This window comes from Equus caballus, chromosome 14 (assembly GCF_041296265.1).
Source record: "Equus caballus isolate H_3958 breed thoroughbred chromosome 14, TB-T2T, whole genome shotgun sequence".
NCBI classification, from domain to species: Eukaryota; Metazoa; Chordata; class Mammalia; order Perissodactyla; family Equidae; genus Equus; species Equus caballus.
The window spans coordinates 53,252,062-53,272,836 of NC_091697.1; the positions used below are offsets into that span (position 1 = coordinate 53,252,062).

General features: G+C 42.4%; 1 protein-coding gene across 10 annotated transcripts in view; it reads left to right on the forward strand.

The window, feature by feature from the left end:
- SIL1 (SIL1 nucleotide exchange factor) overlaps positions 1-20,775 on the forward strand; it is a 254,106-nt gene that overhangs the window by 160,299 nt on the left and 73,032 nt on the right. For all 10 annotated transcript variants that reach the window (XM_070234176.1, XM_070234178.1, XM_005599371.3 and 7 more), the window contains 2 exons: positions 10,727-10,847; positions 16,854-16,953. In XM_070234176.1, the coding sequence (XP_070090277.1) occupies positions 10,727-10,847; positions 16,854-16,953 (221 nt within the window). The remainder of the gene's footprint in view (positions 1-10,726; positions 10,848-16,853; positions 16,954-20,775) is intronic.

Consider the following 20,775-nt stretch of genomic DNA (forward strand, 5'->3'; position numbering starts at 1 on the left):
AGTTGGTACTCTGAGCCCCATTCTGTACATGGGCCACAGAGGTTATTTTCCCAATGTCTCAGAGCTATTAAGTAGTGGAACTGGACCTGGAATCTGGGTCTTCCTTAGTATGTGCCCTCTACCACTGGCCTGGACAACTGCCCAGGTCACCCAAATGCTAGAGGCTGTAGCTCCTTCTGCCGAAACTAGCAATGCAGGTGAAGAAAGCAAAGCACAGCACTAGTTAGTAGGTCTCTTAATGCTGATGATCCAAAACTTTCAGCTAAGAGGCAATGAATTGAGGTCGTCATTACACTTTGATAGGTGAAAGAAGGCTCAGGTGACCTCACTTTGTTGTTCAAGTCACCTGTGTTTAAGGGAGGCCTTCCTGAAATGGGAGGGCAAGGACTTGGGACTAGTTGTTTCCTTGACTGGCTTCTCTACACTGTATCTCTGGCTCCATCTGCCTCTTTTCCTGTTCTGATTTGCATTCTGTCCCCTCCTCCCTCAAAAAAATAGAGATTTAGGAGTCCTATCTTTTAGAGCTAATCTGCAGAGAAATTCTGCCCTAGGAATTTTACTCCATTCACACTTATGGATTTCCTCTCTTTCTACTGCAGGGAGCCTCCACACCAAGGGACTTTTGCAGCAGGCACTGGGGAAATTATAGAGGTCAGGAGTAGCTGATACTGTTTTGAAATAATTCGTAGAACCCTGTTTGGCCGTGGAGGTAACAAGTGCTGTAAAAGAGAACAAATAGAGCCAATTATGATGTCAGGATCCTTGGGGACTAATGGGGTGGGGCGAAATAAAGATTAAAAATTAAAGTGCAATATCCTGGCACTTTGCCGTTTTAACCTCCTTATTAAATTATGACTTCTGTTTGAGGAAAATAAATGAGAACAAAGGGTATGTTTAGAATATAATCTTTGTGTTTTAAATTTGACTAATGAGTGGTTTTAGCACTTTGATTTGGTTCTCAGTCAACCTGTGTTCAAAGTGTCAATTAACCAATAAATATTATGAAAAACAAGAGTCAGAAATGGTTGCCACTCTTGCTAATAAGCTGCTAACGAAATTGTGCCTGGGTGGGAAATGCAGGCTCTCTGGAATCCCCAAGAGTCTTCTCCAGAAAATGAGCAGTAGTGAAGCTAAGCCCCTGACCCCTCGGAAACCGGCACATTTAACTCCTTCAAGTCCAATTTGCCATTTTTTCCCTTCTCATTGTTTTAAAGTTCCAACCTGTTTCTACTGACAGATCTTGTCCTCACTGAAGAATCAAGACCAGCAGTGTATCCCAGAAGTCAGGAGCAGCAAGAAAGACTCAGGAAGCTGAGCTGAAGGAAATTAGATCCTTTCCCCTCCTCATTATTAAGTGAAGCTCATCACCAGTATTTCATGGTTAACTTCAATTATAGTGAGACTTTTAAAAATGTGATTTTATTTGACTCAGTAATTCCCAAATGGGTTTAGAAAGCTGGAAGGAGTGTAGCTGTGCTGCAGTTTATTTCAGCTGCCTGGACTTTGGTCTCTTGGTGATTCCTTTCCTCTCCTAATTTTCCAGAGCCTTTTCTCAGTCTCCTCACCCCCAACACATAGGCATACACATGTGCACAACTGAAAATAGATTGAAGTCTGAATATATGCAAGATTTTGTAGGGTTGAGAGAGTGGGGGTGGGGTGGGGAGTATATCTTAAAAAAAGAGAAATGGCAGGAACTAGTAGACCATAGTAGTCAAAAGGGTTATTAAAAACTGGATTCCCAGCATGGGTGTAAAAACCTGAATGTTCTGATTAATGGGCTGTCTTATACCTATTAGTCTCACTTACTGGGTCTTCTTCTAAACTAGAGAGGAACATGGGACACATTTTGAATAGAGATAGAAGGGGCACAAAGGCTAAGACAGGTCCAGGATGCCCCTTGTGGGTCCTGGGTGAAAGTAGCCCCTCTGCCCCTTCTGTTCTGTTCTTCTTTATTCTGTCCCTGGCTTTATTAAATTTTGGGGTCTGCCAGCAACCCTGGGCTGGTGGGAGGAATCGCTGCATGTGCTTAAAGGTTGTCCTTTTGAGGGAAGGAGGACTGATAGGGCCATGATAAGATTCCTAGTTTTTCTGGTTAAAATACTATCATCCCATTCTACTGTCTCATTCCTCCTATTCCCTACCCATTCCCCTGGTTCATGCTTTATTATCACTGATTAGGTCAAGTATAATAGCTTTCCAACTGGCCTCCTTGCTTCTTTTCTCCCTGTTTTATATACTGAGCTCCAAATGTTTCAAAGGGGGTTACTCATTGCCCCCTAAATAAGCCCACTTCTTTGCTTGTTCTCTGAAGGCTGTTCTCTGGACTTGGAACTCTAAATGTTGTTACTTCTCTTCCTCATTTACTTCATACTCCTCAGTGGCAGTGATTGATCTTGTTCACGTGGTACCCTTCCCAGTACCAAATACAGCAAGTGGCCCTCAGTAGGTGTGCAGTAAGCGTGGTAGAAAGAATGCCTAGAAGAGAGCAGACTCTTGCCCAATCCTCAATGAATGCTTGCTGTCCAGCCAGTTATGGAAAGAGGATTACTGTGTCCTAGATATAGTTCCTTTGAGCCTTTGTCCTGATGGCTATTCAGAGTACCTCTCTGTAATACAGGAAATCTTCTAAGTAGCATTGCTAGTCCTTGTCCTTGAAGAGGACTGCTCTTGTGAATTTTATATCTAGAGGTTGGTGACCAGCTGTCATCTGTCCTCCTTGAGGGCTGGGAAGGAGACTTTGGTTAGATCACAGCAGATGAGATTTTGAAGGGTGGCTCTGGAGCGTGGTGGGAGCTGTCAGGGTAGCTGTTTCATTAGGGAAACTGTGGAGTCTCTTGTTCTGAGGGGCTTTAATGCAGGTGAGGGACATTGGCCCATGCTTGGAAGCCATGCCAGAGAACACTTCTCAGGCCCTTCCCAGATTCTAGATTCTGTGACTCAAAGTGAAAAATCAGTTTGGAGAATATTTTTATTTTTTCTCATTTCCTCATTGTTTTGTCCTTTTAGAAAATGCATAAATATAACTGCAGTCCAGACTGGTTCACTATATGCTTTGCTGTTTATAAAACAGTCTCCATTTGTGTTTCCCTGCCAAAAATAATAACATTAAGCATTGGGTCAGCACCCTAGGGAGGTTTGTGCACATTTTTTTTGTTACTGGTTCAGTTCAAGTCCTGCTTTGGAGACAGGATAGATGCTCATTTGTGTGAGTCAGGGATCTTGCCAGAACTTGTCTGGGGGTTTTGAATAAAAAAGCTGGAGGAGAGGGCTGTGGTAGTCATGGCAACCAGGCCTGTAAAGTCTCAGCTCTGACCAGCCCTGGTTAGGAGCTTGGGGGCCCCAGTGAGGTGAGTGGCTTTGCTTCCTGTTCCACATTTCTCCTATTCCCTCTGGTCTGGGGAATGGGGGCCAGGGGCTGGCATTCAAGCTGACCTTTCTGGAGGCCTACTGTGTGCCTGGAGCTGAGCCTGAGCTGTGGGCTCAAGTGATTGGTCCCTGCCCTTCAGAAATGCAGCATAATCAGGGATTTTTACTCGTTAAACATGCCTACAGGACTTGATAAATAAAATGTCTTTGTTTCATCCTGGTTGACATTTACCTTTTTGGGGCTGTGTTTCCTGAAGCACTTTTTTCTTCTGAGCACTGACACAGTGTTTTCTCATTTGTTCTTCACAACAATCTAACACATTAGGAAAAGCAGACATGATAGTTTTCATTTGACACATAAGGGCATGAAGATTCAGAAACAAAAAGGAATTTGGCTAAATTCACCCAGCCCTCAAAGACAGAGCTGAGTGGGTAGCAGAGTTCCAGGGATCATGGTCGCATGGCCAGCTCTTGTGTGAACAGGCCATGCCAGGGCAGCACTTGATTTTCTGCCATTGCATCCAGGTATGACTTGAAAGAGCCTAGAAGTCCCTGGAGGGTGAGGTTTCTGGCAGGGGCCTACAGATGACACCCAATACCTCTTACCCCTCCCAAAGCTGTGTAACTACCAAGGCATCTGATCCCAAGGCAAAAACGAGAGCACTGCGGCATCCATCTCAGCTGGCCCTGTCTCCTCTGAAGCAGGGCAGTCAGGCTGCACAGAAGCCGCACTATGGGCACTACCCGAGGAGCACCCTGTCACTGTGAGTCTAGGAGGGGCAAGTTTCTAATCACTGAGCACTGGGATGAATTGGGACAAAGACATGAGTCAGGCAAAATTTGTCGATAGGTGAAACATCTTTTCCAATAGTCACAAATTGGCTGCGGGCTGAATTCCATTTATAGATGTGTTTTGTTTGGCTTTTATATTTTAAAGTTTGAGTGCTTTTAGAAGGGGCATTTTTCTCAGCCCTCACCACTCCCTGTTGTCTTATAGATGGCCCTCCTTACTCATCTCTCTTATTTGCCTGCCTCCCATGGGTGCTGGAGTTGACTTCTACCTCTTGGTATTATTTCTTACCTGCCCTTCACAGAGGTTCTTCTTGCCCAGGTGCTTCATGGCCTCAGGCTTTCTTGGCCATTTTCTTCTTTCCACCCTGCCCAGAACTGTCCTTCTGGGGCTGTGTTTGAGCTCTGAGCTTAGCTCTCTTTCCTGGCCCCTAGAAATACTTGCTGTCATCTTGGACTGTATCTGATAAACTAACTGCTGTTCTGGGATTCAAAGGGAGAGGGTACTGCTTTATCCAAAGAAATGAATTTTTTAAACAACTTTATTGAGATAAAATTTATATTCCATAAAATTCTCTCATTTAAAGCTACAATGGGAATAATTCTAAAATGTTGGTAGAGTAGATGGGTGGTTTCCAGACTATGGTGTTTCATGGAGCAGAAAAACTTTAAAAGAAAATTTGGGGGACCAAAGGCCAAATTTTTTACTTTGTTAAGAGCCTTAACATGGAAACAGCCCACCATCATCCATCATCATTGTTATATCATTTTATAAAAGGACATTTTAACACTAAAAAGATGGAAACTATGTAATTTCAGAAAAAAGAGCTATTCTTTATACTGAACACTTAACTTCCTTGTTTCAGGACCATTGGAGTGAATTGCCACAATAAACAAACTACCTTAAAACTCAGTTTAAAACAGCAGTAATTTCTTTTTGTATAGCTCTGTTTTAGAGCTATAGTAATAGTTCACATACCCTTCAGATGCCCCCCAAATAAACAATTAAATCAACCAGGATGTACAGGAGTGGGAACCACAAAATGAAATACAGACACTAACAAATTAACCAAGTATTACAAATTAATAACATAATCGTATTATCAGGGGCTGGAAAGAAAAGAACTACCCTGAGTGACTTTGTGCAATGATATCTTGACTAGATACTATAAACTAAAGACAGATAGTACTGTAAAACTAAAGACAAAAGTACTGTGTATAAATACTGTAATCTAGTTTGGTAAATGTATTTCTCATAGGGGTATGGGCTAGCAATTTTGAAACTACTTTATATGTATAGTAGAATTGAACAGTAAATATGTATATGGCAGATAACAAGAGCCAGGTTACTCACTGTTGGAGAAAGAAGTTACAAATAAAGTGGGAAAGTTACAAATAACTCTGTGACATTAGATTGGAATTGGAAATATCAGTATAAACTTCTAGCTTTTTTTTTTTTTGAGGAAGATTAGCCCTGAGGTAACTACTGCCAATCCTCCTCTTTTTGCTGAGGAAGACTAGCTCTGAGCTAACATCTGTGCCCATCTTCCTCTACTTTATATGCGGGACGCCTACCACAGCATGGCTTTTGCCAAGTGGTGCCATGTCTTCACCCGGGATCCAAACCGGCGAACCCCAGACCACCAAGAAGTGGAACGTGTGAACTTAACCACTGTGCCACCTGGCTGGCCCCTAAACTGCTAGTTTTTAATAGACATACAGACAAATAGATACAGAAATATAGATGTGTATATATGCATATATGTAAACACATAAATAAATTTCTTAGCTCTATCCATTGACAGGGTCTAGAAGCAAGGATACCCTAGTAGTAATGAGCACACCTAGCACCCAGATCTTGGTTTCTAAATACGATTCTTTAATAAGAGAAACTAGGGCTTCTTGAGAAGTAGTTGATTCCAGAACTGGGGAAGGAAAATACAAGATGAACTTGGAACATCTTATGGAACCAGAAAGTAAGGAAATACTTGAAAAAAGAAAATGATGGGGGGAAGGGACTTGTTAAAGGAACACAAGAGGCAACCTGAAGGAATTCTTAATTGCCAAAGTTGAAACAATTTGAGTAACAAAGTAAATAATGATAGTATTGGATTATAAGTCATAGACTAAAATATCCACAAGTCCATACTGGTATGAATAATTAAATAGGTGGAGGAGTGACAGTTTTGCTTGCAGTGAAATTTCAGTTAATGTGTAAGGAAGGAAGGAAACAGAAAATTGCCATTCGACCCTCACCACAGTGGTTATTGTTGTAGACGGATTCCTCTAATGGTTTCGTTTGAGGAGAAGAGGGATGATATGTATAATCTCAAAGTATTTCTCCCATTTTTTTTTAACAATTCAGTGTTTTTTAGTATATGCAGAATATTGTACAACCATCACCCTATTTAATTCCAGAACATTTTCATCACCCCAAGAAGAAATCCAATACCCACTAGCAATCACTCCCCATTCCTCCCTTCCCCTAGCCTCTGGCAACCACTAATCTATGTCTGTTGATTTGCCTATTCTGGACATTTCATAGTAGAGGAATCATGATATGTAGCTTTTTGTAGCCATCTTCTTTCACTTAGCATAATATATTCAAAGTTCATCCGTGTAGTATTCCACAGTATGGATATACCACATTTTGTTTGTTCATGCATCAGTTGATGGACATCTGGGTTGTTTTCACATTTTAGCTATTATAAACAATGCTGCAATGAGCATTCAAGTACAAGTTTTTGTGTAAATATATGTTTTTGATTTTCTTGGGTATATACCTAGGTGTGGAATCACTAGGTTCATGTGGCAACTCCATGTTTAGTTTTTTGAGAAACTGCCAAACCATTTTCCTTAGCTTGGTAGTTGCTGTGATTTTTGTTTACTACAGTAGAACAGCTCAGTAGAGACTACTTTTATTAGTTGATCAAGGCCAGTACCACCAGTAACATATTGACATCATGAACTTTGTAATATGATGTGCTGAGAAGAACACTATATCATTTCTGTGGTGCTTCTGTCAAGGATGTATGACCTCAGTTTAACCATGAGAAGATGCCAGACGGTCCTGAAAAACTGCTCAGTATTCCTCAAAGCTGTTAGAGTCGTGAAACACAAGGGAAGACTGAGAAATTACTGCAGACTACAGAGACTAGGGAGAAATAACAACCAAAGGCCATGTGGTATCCTGGAACGAAAAAAGGACATTAGTGGAAGCACTGGTAGGGTCCGAAAAGGATTTTTAGTTGGGTTAATAGTATTGTTAATTTCCCGGTTCTGATAATTGTCTGTGGCTCTGTAAGATATTAACATTGGGAAAGCCTGTGTATGTGATACATGGAAATTCTCTGCACTATTTTTGCAACTGTTGTGTAAGTTTAAAGGTAGTTCAAAGTAAAAAGTTAAAAAAGAAATCCAGTCTTTTATTCTTACTCACGTGTCTGCAGATCAGCTAGACTTGGCTGACCATGGCTGGACTCACCTGGGCTTGGTTCCAATCTACAGTTTGGGTCCAGGTCTGCTCCATGGGTCTCTCATCCTCCTTGGACCAGAATGCCAGCAGAGCATGGTCTTCTCAGAGTGATGGCAGAATTCCAAAAGACAGGCCAACACACAAGTACATTTCAAACCTCTGTGGCAAATTTGCTAACATCCCACTGGCCAAAGTATGTCACAAGCCAGGTCCAAAGTCAAGGGGTGGGAAAGTATGCTCCATCACTAGTAAGAGGGACTGCAAGGTCAGATGGCAAAGGGTGTGGATACAGGCAAGGGGAAGAAAATTGGTGACAACAATGCAGTCTACCACAGATTCCCTGCACCCACCTTGGAAATATAGGAGTTGTTACCTGTATCTTGGCCTGTGATTGAAGTCAGTGACAGAGAGTCCCAAGAGGAGTCAAAATTCATACGATGTGGCCTTGTGTAATTTGGACAGAACTTGTACTTAATATAGACAGAGTTTCCTCATGCATGGGTCTGACCCCAGTCTTGAGTCTAAGCCAGTGGTAGGCAAACAGACACTGTAGGCTGCAGGCCTCTTTGCCTTTCTGGATCCCTGTTTTATTTTCTGCCTGTCCCTTTGCCCTCCACCCCCTAATCCCGAACTCTTTACCTGCATGTATCTTGTGACTCTTTGCCTCTGCTCTGCTCCTCTCAAGTGTTCTGATCCCTTCACAGAGGCCCTAGAAGGATGCAGGTCAGATCACTCTCTCTAACTTGGCCTTTTTCCCAGTGGGGTGGAAACATTTGAAATACTATAGTTTCTGCTGCCTTTGCCACTGCTGCTGCCATGGCTGGTTTTGTGTATTTTAAATGAGTGTAACCTGCATTTTAAGTTAATGCTATTGTAGTTGCTCTTGCCCCCTGTGGTGGCTTGTGTGAAGGGAGTAATTTTGGAATTTTCCCCAAATAAAATAAATTGATTCACATTAACATCCTGGTCTCTTCCTTGGCCAGCTTAGCACGATATAACCTGTGATGTTTTGAAACTTATAAAATCATGTACTTTTTTCTTTTCTGTTCCTAATTTTGATCAAAAGTCTGAAAATTCAAAATGCTATTTTTATTATTACTAGTATTAGTGCTGTTACTACTAAAAATAACTACTAACATGATTACTATTTATTATGAATCTACTTGCCCTAGTGGAAATCCTTGTTGGCCTTTCCATACACCTCTAGATCAGCTAGGATTTTCTCTCTTTCATTTCTAATTTTTCACTCAACAAATGATTATTGAGGCCATGTGATAGGCCCTGAAGATAAAATGGTGAGAATTTATATTAACCAGATAAATAAAAACTAAAATATAACTGCAGATTGTGGTGAGTGCTATAAAGAAAAGGTTCATGGTACTGTGAAAGCCTTTAGGGGACAGCTGGATCTGGTCTGGGAAAGAGAGGATGCTTCTTAGAGGAAGTGACTCTTAGCTGGGATTGGAAGGATGAGGAGACGGAGGCTGGGGTTAGAAAGAGGATTCTGGGCAAAGGGAACTGCAGGTGGAATGACTCCATGGTAGGAGGGAGCATGGTTCTTTCATGGAATGGGAAAAGACCGGTGTGGCCTAGAGCATGGGGAACGAGGAGTAGACAAGTTTGAAGAGGTAGACAGGGACTAGATACTAACAGGCCTCATTGACCAGTGTGAGGACTTTCATCTTTATTCTAAGAACAGTAGGAAGCCATTAAAAGCAAACCAGGGGAATGACATAGTCAGGTTTGTATTTTGGGGGAAAAATAAATCATTCATTGTAAAGAACAATTGGATTGGGAGGTAGGAGTAGATAGGGGAGGCCAGTTGGAAGGCTATGGCAGTGTCCAGAAAAGAAATGATGATGGTTTGAACAAGAGCAGCAGTGGGGAGAACAGAGAGAAGGATATGAATTCAGGAGATATATAGCAGGAAGAATCTCCATGTTTTAGAATAGATTGGATATGAGGGGTGGTAAAATAGAGGGAAAATCAAGGGTGACCTGCTTAGCATTCAGCCAGGAAGCATCAGCAAGGCGGTGCTATCGCCTGACAGGAGAAAGTGGAGTCAAAGTCAAGTGTCAAAGCAGCATCTCTGCTTCTAGACTTCCAGTCTCCTGAAGAGCCCTTTCCCTGAAATTCTCTATCCCTGTGGCCATTAACATTCCTCTGTATTCCTAGAACCTACCACAGTGGCCTGGTGTATAGAAGTTGCTTGGTAAATATCAGTTGCACGAACAAATAAGTACAACATTCCATTTGTAATATGTGATCTTGCGCAGTTGCTTTTTTAACTACCTGTGGGTAATTTTATACAATGTGCATGGATAGCCCATCCATTTGCAACACTTATTTTCCCAGCTAGTGGATTAGCTTTCTGAGATAGGTGGGTGTAGGTTTTTAGTTTCTCTTGGTTCCAGTCTCTGCCTCCTTGGCTTGCTATATCCTCCTGCCTTCCAATCTTGTCCTTCTTCCTTCTCCTGTCTCAAAACATTTTTAAATGCCACAAATTTTGTGTGTCAAGCTCTGGCCTAGGAGCTGGGGAAATAAAAAAAGAGGAGATAAAGTCCCTTTGCTCAGGGAGGAGAGAGCATCATAGAAGGAGCCTGATTAAATAGATAAGAGTGGTGAAGTGTAAGCTTGCTGGAATGGCAAGCTGTTTGGAGTTCTATGGGAGTGTCAGAGGAGAGGCAGGAAGGGTGTCATGGAGGAGGCAGTAACATGGCCATGTCCTGAAGGGTGAGTAGGTATTTGCCATTCACCTACTGCACATAATAAAAAGGCTTATTATAGTTCAATTTAAAGAAAACAGAATAGCTTAAATATGTAGGTTCTAACTGGGAGACACTGGTCTCTGGATTGCAGATACCCTTTCTCACCTTGCCTCATTCCCTTATTCAATATGGATTATCAAAAGGAGAATATGTGAATGGTGTGTGGGTGTTAGAGAGAGAGATGGATGGATGCAGGGAACTGAACACAGCAGAGTCTGGTCTTCATGAACTAATTAAGTCTTGTTGGCTTATTAGCCAACCATTCCATCACTGTGTCTCTCCAAGGACTGTCTACCTCACGAACCTTGTCTCTTCTTGGCTTTAGGTCAGGCTGTCCCTGCAGGATCCCATGTGCGGCTGAATCTCCAGACTGGGGCAAGAGAAGTGAAACTCCAAGATGAAGACAAGTTCCGAAATAATTTGAAAGGGTCAAAAAAGGGCAAAAGGTACAGTGTTAACCCTAGGGACCGGGAAGCTGACAACATTGATTTTTGTAGTACTGAATGTAATGACAATATAATGTTTCTTACTCAAACTCATGTGGCTTTTTAAAAAAGTTTGAAATTTAATAGCCTAGAATTTGTGATAAATCTGTCAGGGTTTTATGGAAGTTTACTTCTACAGTATTTGGAAAGAAATAGTTTGCAGAGCAAATTGATACTTTAAAAAAGGCTGTAGGGGGAATGCTTAACCTGCTTTAAAAATGAAGCTATTTTTCCTGGTACTTTAAGAGCACCCCTTTGAATCCCAACAATTAATGTGCTGATTACAGATGAGTCATCTATTCATTAAAACAGGCCTGTTAGGCCTTCTGCTTTGCAGTAATACTTCCTTGGTGAACAATAAAATTGCATTTTAAAGTCTTTAATTCAGACTAACTTTTCCTCTTGTTAGTCCTTATTAAAACAGGGTTTCTTGTAGTATAAAAGTTTTCCAGTGGTAAGAGATTGCCTTATTTTTTAATAACCAGTTTAGATTATTTGATTTTGGACAATTCCTAGTCTCTGTTTGCTGTTCTTTGTCTTGAATTTCCAAGTTTCTTTTGCTTGCTGTTTCCTGCATGAGGGAGAGGGAGGTTGAGGAACAGGATTGCAGGGGCTGCTGGAACTGTGCAGTCTGGAAGGTCAATATAAATACCAGCCATGAAGTTTCATATGCAGGGACCAGCAAATTATGGCCTGTGGCCATACTGGGACTACTGTCTGTTTTTGTATGGCACACAAGCTGAGTTGCTTTTAACATTTTTTAATGGTTGGAAAAAAACAAAAAAGGAATAATATTTCGTGACTTATGAGAATTACGTGAAATTCAGATTTCAGTATCCATAAATAAAATTTTATTGGAACACAGCTATGCTGATTCATTTATGTATTTTCTATGGCTGCTTTCTTGCTACATTGGCAGAGTTGAGTAGTTGGGATAATCACTATAGGCTCACAAAGCCTAAAGTATTATCTGGTCATTACAGATAGTTTCTTGCCCCTGTTCTAATACGTATAAGTATTGGGAATCAATCATGGATTGAGTGCAGTTAGTGTTACTCAGTCCTTGGATTTTTATTAACAATATTTTGCAGTTAGATATGAAGCAGAAAGTGACTTTAGAGACCCATTTCTTGCCTAAGTCTTTTTCTTAAAACACTAGGCAAGAGGTCATTCAGCCTGTCCATGTGCACCTTCAGTCATGTGGCACTCACAACCCCACAAAGCAGCCTTTTCATATTTGGGCAGTTTTCACTGTTGGAAAATTTGACTTTATATTGTGATAGATAAGATAAGGAGATATTTGTCCTCCTTACAGTCACCCAAAGCTGAGAAGGATCTTTATCTTCCCCCATCTCTCCAGATAGGCCTTTATCTGGAGTGACCCAGGTCGTATGATGATTCCTTCCTCACAAGCATCTAAGAAAAAATCAAGTCTTATTGTTGTAGCTCCTGCCAACCTCTCTCCATCTGCAGCACACATATACACACATATTTCAGTATCTCAAAGTACTTCAGGAAGTCTTTTCTCACATCTAAGCCCTGCCTTATTTTCTAAATAAAAAGTCTGTTTTTTTCTTGGTTTAAGAATATTGAGTTAAGAACTTGATTAATTTTGAGTTTTTATTTGTTAGTTTTAATACTGTGGGAAGTTATTTCTCCAATACCTGACCATAAATCATCAGGAGGAACACTTATTGCTTTGTCTGTTGCTCATATCTTTTTAGAATAGAAAGCAGAGTCATCCATGTGGTCTGTAGCAGACACATCATAACAGAGAAATATACGTCCCCACTCTTGCCTCTTTACTTTTCTCCTTTGGAATGTTTAGAGGACTCTGCCCTGGAGTGGCCTCCAGGATATGCTGGACATGTCCTCTTCCTTCTCAGCATTTATAGCCAGTGGCAAACCTGTCTGAACAGAAGCCCAAAGACATTGACAAGTTGTTGCAGGTGTTCACTGCCTGGAGCTCGGTGAGTTTCTGGCTGCCTTTGCTGGTGACTTCCTCTTCCTGGAGTGGACCTTATCCTGTGCTTCTCTAATTCTACTTCACAGTGTCTTCCTGGCTCTTTAGCATTAGAATGTGAACAGAGGCCAAAGGGCAGGCTAATTTCCAGAATTGTTACAGTGTGTTGCTTATCTACTATTTATTTTGGGGGAAAAGACCCATAGCTTTCCATCAGATTGTCACAGAACTTGGTGATCTCACAGAGTTAAGAGTCACTGGCTAGCTAGAGAGATGAGGATAGTCCATTCAGCCTAAGCCATGGCAACCATTCCACTAGTCCTGCTGGATGTGTGACTGGCCACACTGCTACCTAGAGCCACGACGCCTGTGATCTCTAAAGCCTGGGACAGGGCCCCTGACTCTGACTTGTCCCAGAGGGTTCTCCTGGCACTGCCTGACTTTAGTATACACTTGGCTCCCAGCAGCAGGTTTTCCTCTTGCTAATTTATGGATTAGGCCCTGCCATCTCCACTGATTTTAGTCCATATCCTTGTCTGCATCTCTACAGTACATCTCTCTTTTTGCCTTGGAACAACCAAGCATCTTTGAATCATCCTTTTTTTTTTTGGAGGGATGAAGGACAGTCTACATCCAAGTTGTCCCATGTTGGGTTGAGCACTGACCATGGTACAATATGCTATAGTAGTTAAGGGAGTAGGCCAAGGATAGGACTTTTTACTTGCTCCTTTCATTCATTTCACAAAAGACCTATTGAGTGGCTATATTCCAGGCATTGGGGTTACAGTAGTAAACAAAACAGACAAGTTGATGGCCTTATGGAACCTGGCAGGCAGGAAAACAGGTAAATAAACATAGAAGTAAGGTAATTAGAGACTGTAATAAATACTAAGGAGGAAATAAACAATGTGATAAGTCTCTGGGGGAGGCCACTTTAGACAGGATGGTTTGGGAAGGCCTCATCGAGATGATATTTGAACTGAGACCTGAAGAATGAGAGGGATTTAGTCAAGCAAAGGGTTAGTTTTATAGGTTTAGAGTTAGAGCATTTCACGGAGAGGGAACAAGAAGAGTCCCTTTGTCAAGGAAAGGCTTTGTCAAGTTCAAGAAACAGAAAAATGATCAGGATGACTAGAGAGTAAGAGAAGGAAGAAGACTAATAGAAAATGAGATTGGAGAGGTATGAGGGGCCAGATCATGTGGAGTTTTGAGAAGCATGTTGAGTGTTATTCATTTAACTAGAATTATGATGGAAAGCCATTGGAGGATTCTGGGTGGGAGAGTGATTTAATGTAATGTAGTTTAGCAAGATCACTCTAGTTGCTGTGTGTATGGAGAATAGATTGAAGGTGGACAAAAGAAGCAGCACAGAGACAGTTAGGATGTCATTTCAGTAGTTAGACAAGACATAATGGGGAGTGGATGAATTTGGAGATTGAATCTGGAGGTTGTGCCAACAGGCCTTGCTTATGATTTAGATGTAGAGGTTGAAGGAAGGTGGTTAGGGGGAGGGATTCAGGACAAAGCTTGATGTTGGGATTTGTGCATCTAGGTGCTTGGAGGTACCATTTTTTGTACCATAGAAAAGATTGGGAGAGGGACACATTTATGGGAAGAACCATCAACCCTATGTAATAAGTTTCAGGTGACTGGTAAACATTCAAGATCTAAGATATATCAGTTAGGTAGTTGTGTAAGAGTCTTGCTGGTACACGGGAGAGGTTTGGGCCAAAGATGTAAATTTGGGCATCATTGCTTTATAGATATTTAAAAAGAACTAGGGGAGAGTGTAGAGATAGAGAAGATTGTCCAGGATTGAACTCTGAGGCATTCCAACATATAGAGTTCAGATAGCAGATGAAGAACCAACAAAAGAATTAGAGGAGTGAGGAAGGGGAAGAACTAAAAGAGTGTGCTAACAAGAAGCCAGGAAAGGAGAGTGTTTCAAGGAGGGGTGGGTGAACTGTGTAAATGCTGCTGAGTGGTTGAGGAACATGACATTAGTAAAGAGTCCATTGGATTTGGCCATCAATTATTGGTAATTTCAATGAGCAGTTTTGGTAGAGTTGTGGGAACAGAATCAAGATTAGAGCAAATGGCAATGTAAATAGCAGTTAAGAAGGTGGATAGAGAGTGAAGACAATGTGTTCATAAAGTTTTACTCTGAATGGAAATAGGGAAATGACATGATAATTAGAGACCATGGGGTCAAAGGAGTGTTGATATGCTGATGGAATCCAATCAAGGGGAGAAACTGATAATGCAGGCAGGAGGGAGTGGTATAATTATGGGAGTTAAAGCTTTTGAAAAGGCAAGTGGAATCTGGAGCATAAGTTTGATAGGAGCAGGGACACTGTCATCCATTATAATAGAAGGGAAAGCAGAGAGTATAGATTTAGGTGCAGGTTGGTGTATAGAGCTGATGATAGGAAGATGAGGGAGTTCTTGAGGATAACATATGTTTTTCTCAGTGAAGAATGAAGTGAGAATACCAGCTGAAGATTGTTATGTGTGTGTGTGCATGTGCGTGCTTTCAGGCACACATGTACATACTTGTGTATGTGTAGTTGGAGCTGAGAGTGGGTGATGATGGATGGCCTGGGAGAGTGGGACTTAAGGCAGTCAACAGGGATATATGAGACATGATAGGATTAGTCCTGACCAAGTCTTAGAGGAAGGAAATAATCTGTTCAAGCTATGACTCTAAATACTTAGCTCCCTCTTAGGGGTAAGGGGCAGGGCAGTGGCATCCTCGTGCACCTGGCAGCGGATGATGCTCTGCTGGGAGAGAGGATTATTTGAATGAAATATTACTTCTAAAGGATTAACACAGTGCTTGATACATGGTTAAGTACTCAATAAATGGAAGTGATTAGCTATTATTAATTAGTTTAGGAGGAGTGAGGTTTAGAGAAGACAGGTGTTTTTTCTTAGGGTCCTAAGGGGTCTCTAGGATGAATAAAAGACTGAATGAGCAAAGCCCTGAGAGCACGTCACTTTCATGAGAGTTGAGGCCTGCTAGGATCTTGAACTATAAGACTGATACTTTCATCTCACCTGGAGCACAGCAGTCCAGGAGCCCCTTCCTCCCCCACCTCTGATATATCTCCTGGGTTATCCTTAATTCCTCTGCAGCTGGACAGTCTTATCAAGCACAGCCCACATTCCACACTTCCCTTTGTCTGTATCATTCTTGTTCTTACCTCTGTTCACTGAGCCAAAATAAGTACTGGTGGCAAAACTTGCCCCCAACCCCATGAATGCCTTCTGTCTAGTCAAGATGAATGGTTCTGGCTTGAATGAGCTCCAGGGGTCTTTGTGAGGAGACAACTCTGGTCTTTGCCAGGTCCTTAAGATTATATCAATGTTCGTTCCTTTCCCCCCTCCTTGAAGGCTGGCTGTGGAAGATGGTTGGCCTTGATTCTAGTCTTTGGTGTCTCAAACCCATTCCTTTGTCAGGTTGACACATACCTCTTGCATCTACTCTGTGCCCAGGGGTTGATCTTAAAGGTGTGAATTTATCCAATCTGTTTTTGTGAAGACAAGCTGCCTTGTCAAATCAAATCAGGCACATGCTTAGGGGCTCAGGTCCCTGTTGGTCCCTTTCCTAGAAGAATATAAATAGGGTTCATGTTATTCTCTCTATCCATGCCCACTGCCTTCCAGGAGGTCTTGCCCTGGCACATGTTGAGAGAGCAGCATTGCACAGACATTCCTTACTTGTTTCTAGCTGAGAGCTCTCTGTTTGTGGTGGGCCTCTGTCTGCCCCATGCCATTTCCTCCTGTTTCATGAAATGACTTCATCTTCAGCTGTGTCTTTCCTCCTCTAGTTTCAAGGGATCACCCTGTTGGACTTCTGGCTGACCGAAGACAAAGGTAGGATAGTGTGCTCTGAGTTAGAGCTGGCCTGGTTTAGTTTGCCTTGGAGTGCCAGCCACCCAGAGAGTATTCTTTCTTGGGAAAGATGGTGCCTCCCTCCTGACTCTCAACTTCTCTTTGGACAGGCTGAATATCAATACCAACACCTACACGTCTCAGGACCTCAAGAGTGCACTGGCAAAATTCAAGGAAGGGGTAGAGACGGAGACTTCAAAGGAAGACAAGGTGTGTGATGTTCTTTCCAAGGAGTTAGTATAAAACTGCAGGACAGCCTTGAAGGGAATCACTTTTTCCTGAAGCTTTTGCAATTCATGTGGGATAATAATAACAATAACGTTTTAAAATAATTTAAAGAGCTGTTAATGCCAAATAAGTAACCCTTTATAGATTATTTTAAAAAAAAACCAATTCTGGGAGCATTTCTCTCATCATTTAGGTTAAGATCCAATTTCCCATTACATGTTTACAGAAATTAAGACACAAAGTAGAGACAGCCATGAGTGAGGATAATAGAGATTAAAACCCAGGTCTCCTCACTTACACTTGGATTAGACACAAGCTTAAAGGACAGAGGGGCTGGGCTGGGAAGGAAGAAGCCTGGATCCTTGTCCTTGTCCTTTGAATATGTAGCAAATATATTCTCTTTTCCCAGGCTCAGGTTCCTTAAATGTATAACTTAGGGTGGGACAAGAGGATGACTGAAGTTTCCTCCAGCTCTAAATTTGTCTACAAGCTAAGGGAATGAGAAGGAAAAAGAGGCAGAATGGCAACCCCTTAGCTATACCCCTAATGTCTGGGAGGGCTCGTAGATACAGGCCTATACCAAAAATCAATCTTACTCTTAGATGGATCATGAACTCTTGTGATAGCCAGAGAATGTCACAAATCACTTTTTACATTTCTAGTGAATCCTATCCTTGAAATCAAGATCCTCCTCTGATGGCCACCTTTGAAACCTTTCTAAGTTCTCCTTCCCTCCTCTCCTCCTCACAGTCCCCTTTGCTTTGTCTACCACTCTGACCTTGCCCCGGAATTCTAGTAGTATCTTGGAGGGGCAGCATCAGGTTCTTGACAGCTTGTATGCTAGTGGACGAAGCCTTAGGTCCCTTAGATCCTTCAGAGTTAAGTATTTCTGAGACAAATGAACCTTTTTTTGTGTGTGTGGGGAGAACCTAATTAGGATGTGTTAATATGAGGCCAAGTCTCCATGTCTTTGCTCATCTTAGCAAAGTCACATCTCCTGGCATGGAGAGTATGTGTGGTATGAGTAGGTGAATAGCAGGATGGCAGTGGCAGCAGCAGAGGGTGAAGGAAGGTGATGAATAAAATTCCATCTCACCACAGGTGTGTTAACTGAGGGGGATGAGGAAAAGCAAAAGCACTAACCTAGGGAAAGTGGTGCTGGCAGAGGAGAGCAGTGCATGCCTAGGTATCTGGAGCAGAGATTGGTGGGCTCCTTCCTACACATCATCCCCTCAGCATGGGCTCATCACCCACCACCATGTGGGGCTGAAGAAACATAAAATTCAGTCCCTGTTCCGTGTTCTTCTCTGTGGATAGAAGGCCCACTGCACCCACGACTCTTCTCTTTGTTCTCTTTAATGGTATTCTTCTCCCATAATTCAGTTAGTGTAGAAAAATATGAATATTATGAAAATATTTTTTAAGTATAAAAGCAAGAGATTAAGTTTTCAGTTGCTGCTTTCTTTTGTAATTAAAAATAATCCTCTTGGCCAGCCCGATGGCCAAGTGGTTAAAGTTCTGCCCGCTCTACTTCAGTGGCCTGGGTTGGCAGGTTTGGATCCCAGGTGCAGACCTGCTCCTCTTGTCAGCCATGCTGTGGAGGCATCCCACATACAAAATAGAGGAAGATTGGCACAGATGTTAGCTCGGGGTGAATCTTCCTCACGAAAAAAACAAGTCTCCCCTTTTAAGGGGAGGTCCCATTACCGTACCCAAATACAAGATTCCTTTACCAGCTGATTTGAGTCAGCTACCACTTCTGTGATATGGCTACCACACTATTTCTTTACTTCTGTGGAGCTTAGGTTGTCAGCTCCTTCACTGAGGTGCTGAGTCCTGAGGTCTTTCTCCCACTTTTATTTGGAGCCTGTCTGGACTGATTTGGCTCACCACCCATGCACTTGGACTGGCAAATAAATGGACTTGCAGAGGGTTGGGGAGTTGCTTGCATGTCTCAAGCTCCTGGCTGCAGATGCCCTCATACTTTTTGTTTATCAATCTTTAAACCCAGGTCGTGTGGTGGCTTGCAAGTATAGGATGGTTCTTTTCTATTTATAAGGACAATACTGTCAGATATTGTGTCATATTCTGTCAATTAAGTGAATGTTTTTTGGGACCTGATTTTTTTCTGGAGAAGGGCGTCAACGCCATTGCATTCGTTGGTATCTTGGATTTTAGAGAATCAACCCTTCCCAGAGTTCCTGGCTTTGTGGAAAAGCTCTGTCTTGCCGAACCGATTTGGGCTGTTATTGTTGAATTGATCCCTTTATCTCTCTATTACCATACTAATTGCTTGAGGTTTTATGTTTTATCATGTCTGCTGTTGTTCACCTGTATCCTATAAATTGTTCCATTTTAAAATACTACCTTAAACTTTTGATTCTGGACAAAATAAAGTAGACTGATTTCTCCCTATTCTTTCTGCTAAGGACAGCTAAAAGCCCTGGACATAATACTGAAAGCAAATAGAAGAAGACTGTAAAAGGTGGGAAGAAGAAGATAGACTGGCTAGGGACTTGGAATTTGAGGAATGACATGGCAGGGAGTTCCTTGGGCTTTCTTTTTGTCCTCTATATGTCCCAGAGTGGGCACTGGAGAAGCCTACATCTTGAAAATGCCAATAGGTACAGATAGAAAAAAGCCCTAAAAAAGGCCTGCTCTTTTTAGAGAAAGGACTGGGAAAAGGGCAGCCTAAGAGGACAAAAAGCTCTTTGACAATACCTGTCCTGCTTTAGGGGAAGACTAGGGAAATCTCCCCACCCTCACCCTTAGTGCCAGTAGGAGTTGCATGGGAAACTTGGATTTCCACCTCCCACTTGGTGGTACTAAGTTGCACTCTCACTTATCTACCAGAGTGGTCATCAGCCTAAGCCTAGTTGGGAGCCTAAACTTACACCACCCCCGCCTCCCCCATGGCAATGAAGTGGTATGAGGGAGTGCTCTACTACTTTGACCAAGGTGATGTCAGTGAGAGCTGAGCAGAGCCTGAATTTCTATACTCTGTGCAGTGGTAGGAGACTTCTCTACTTCATCCACTGGTGTGACATCAGCAGAGAACAGATGTGGAGACTGGTTTTCCACCCTCCACATGGGAGTAGCAGGCTGCTTCTCTTGTTGGGGTGGTGTCAGCAGAGGCCGAGAAGAGAACCTGAATGTCTGTTCCTTGCCTGGCAGCATCAAGGTGGTTTTTCACTTCTTCTAGGTGAGGTGGGGGTTGGAGGGTGAATGGAGAGACTGTACTTCCACCCTCTCTCTACCTGGTGGCAGCGAGGCAGTATGAGGCAGCATTCTGCTCCCCACTCTGGGGCCGTGTCTGTGGGAGTAAGTGAGAAGCCTGAACTTCCACTCCCAGACTAGCAGCAATGAGGCAGTGCTTCAATTCCCCCACAAGGGTGATCTTAGTAGAGGCCAAAGAAGGACTTCCACTCCCAGTGTCCAGCATCCAGCAGTGGCAGGTGTTGCTCTTCCTCCTCCTAACTGGAGAGTGGTGGTAGGAATTTGGAGAGAAGGGAGCTGGAAAAAGGGTTTTTGCAAATGAAGTCCTGGGCATACTCCTAGTGACCCACATGAGAAAGTGACTAGTAACACAGCAGAAGATCTGAGAACTGAACTACAGTGTGGAATGCTGCTCAAGATTTGGATTAGCCTCTGGTAGCACACAAAGGAAGCAGACCAAAATAACACTGCAAAGGCTCTGAAAACTAAATTGTCTTGAAGTCACAACCACTCAAGAAGGCCAGAACCAGGACATTAAACCTAAATAGTGTGACTACCTACTGAAAAGGAAGATTTGATAGAATTCAA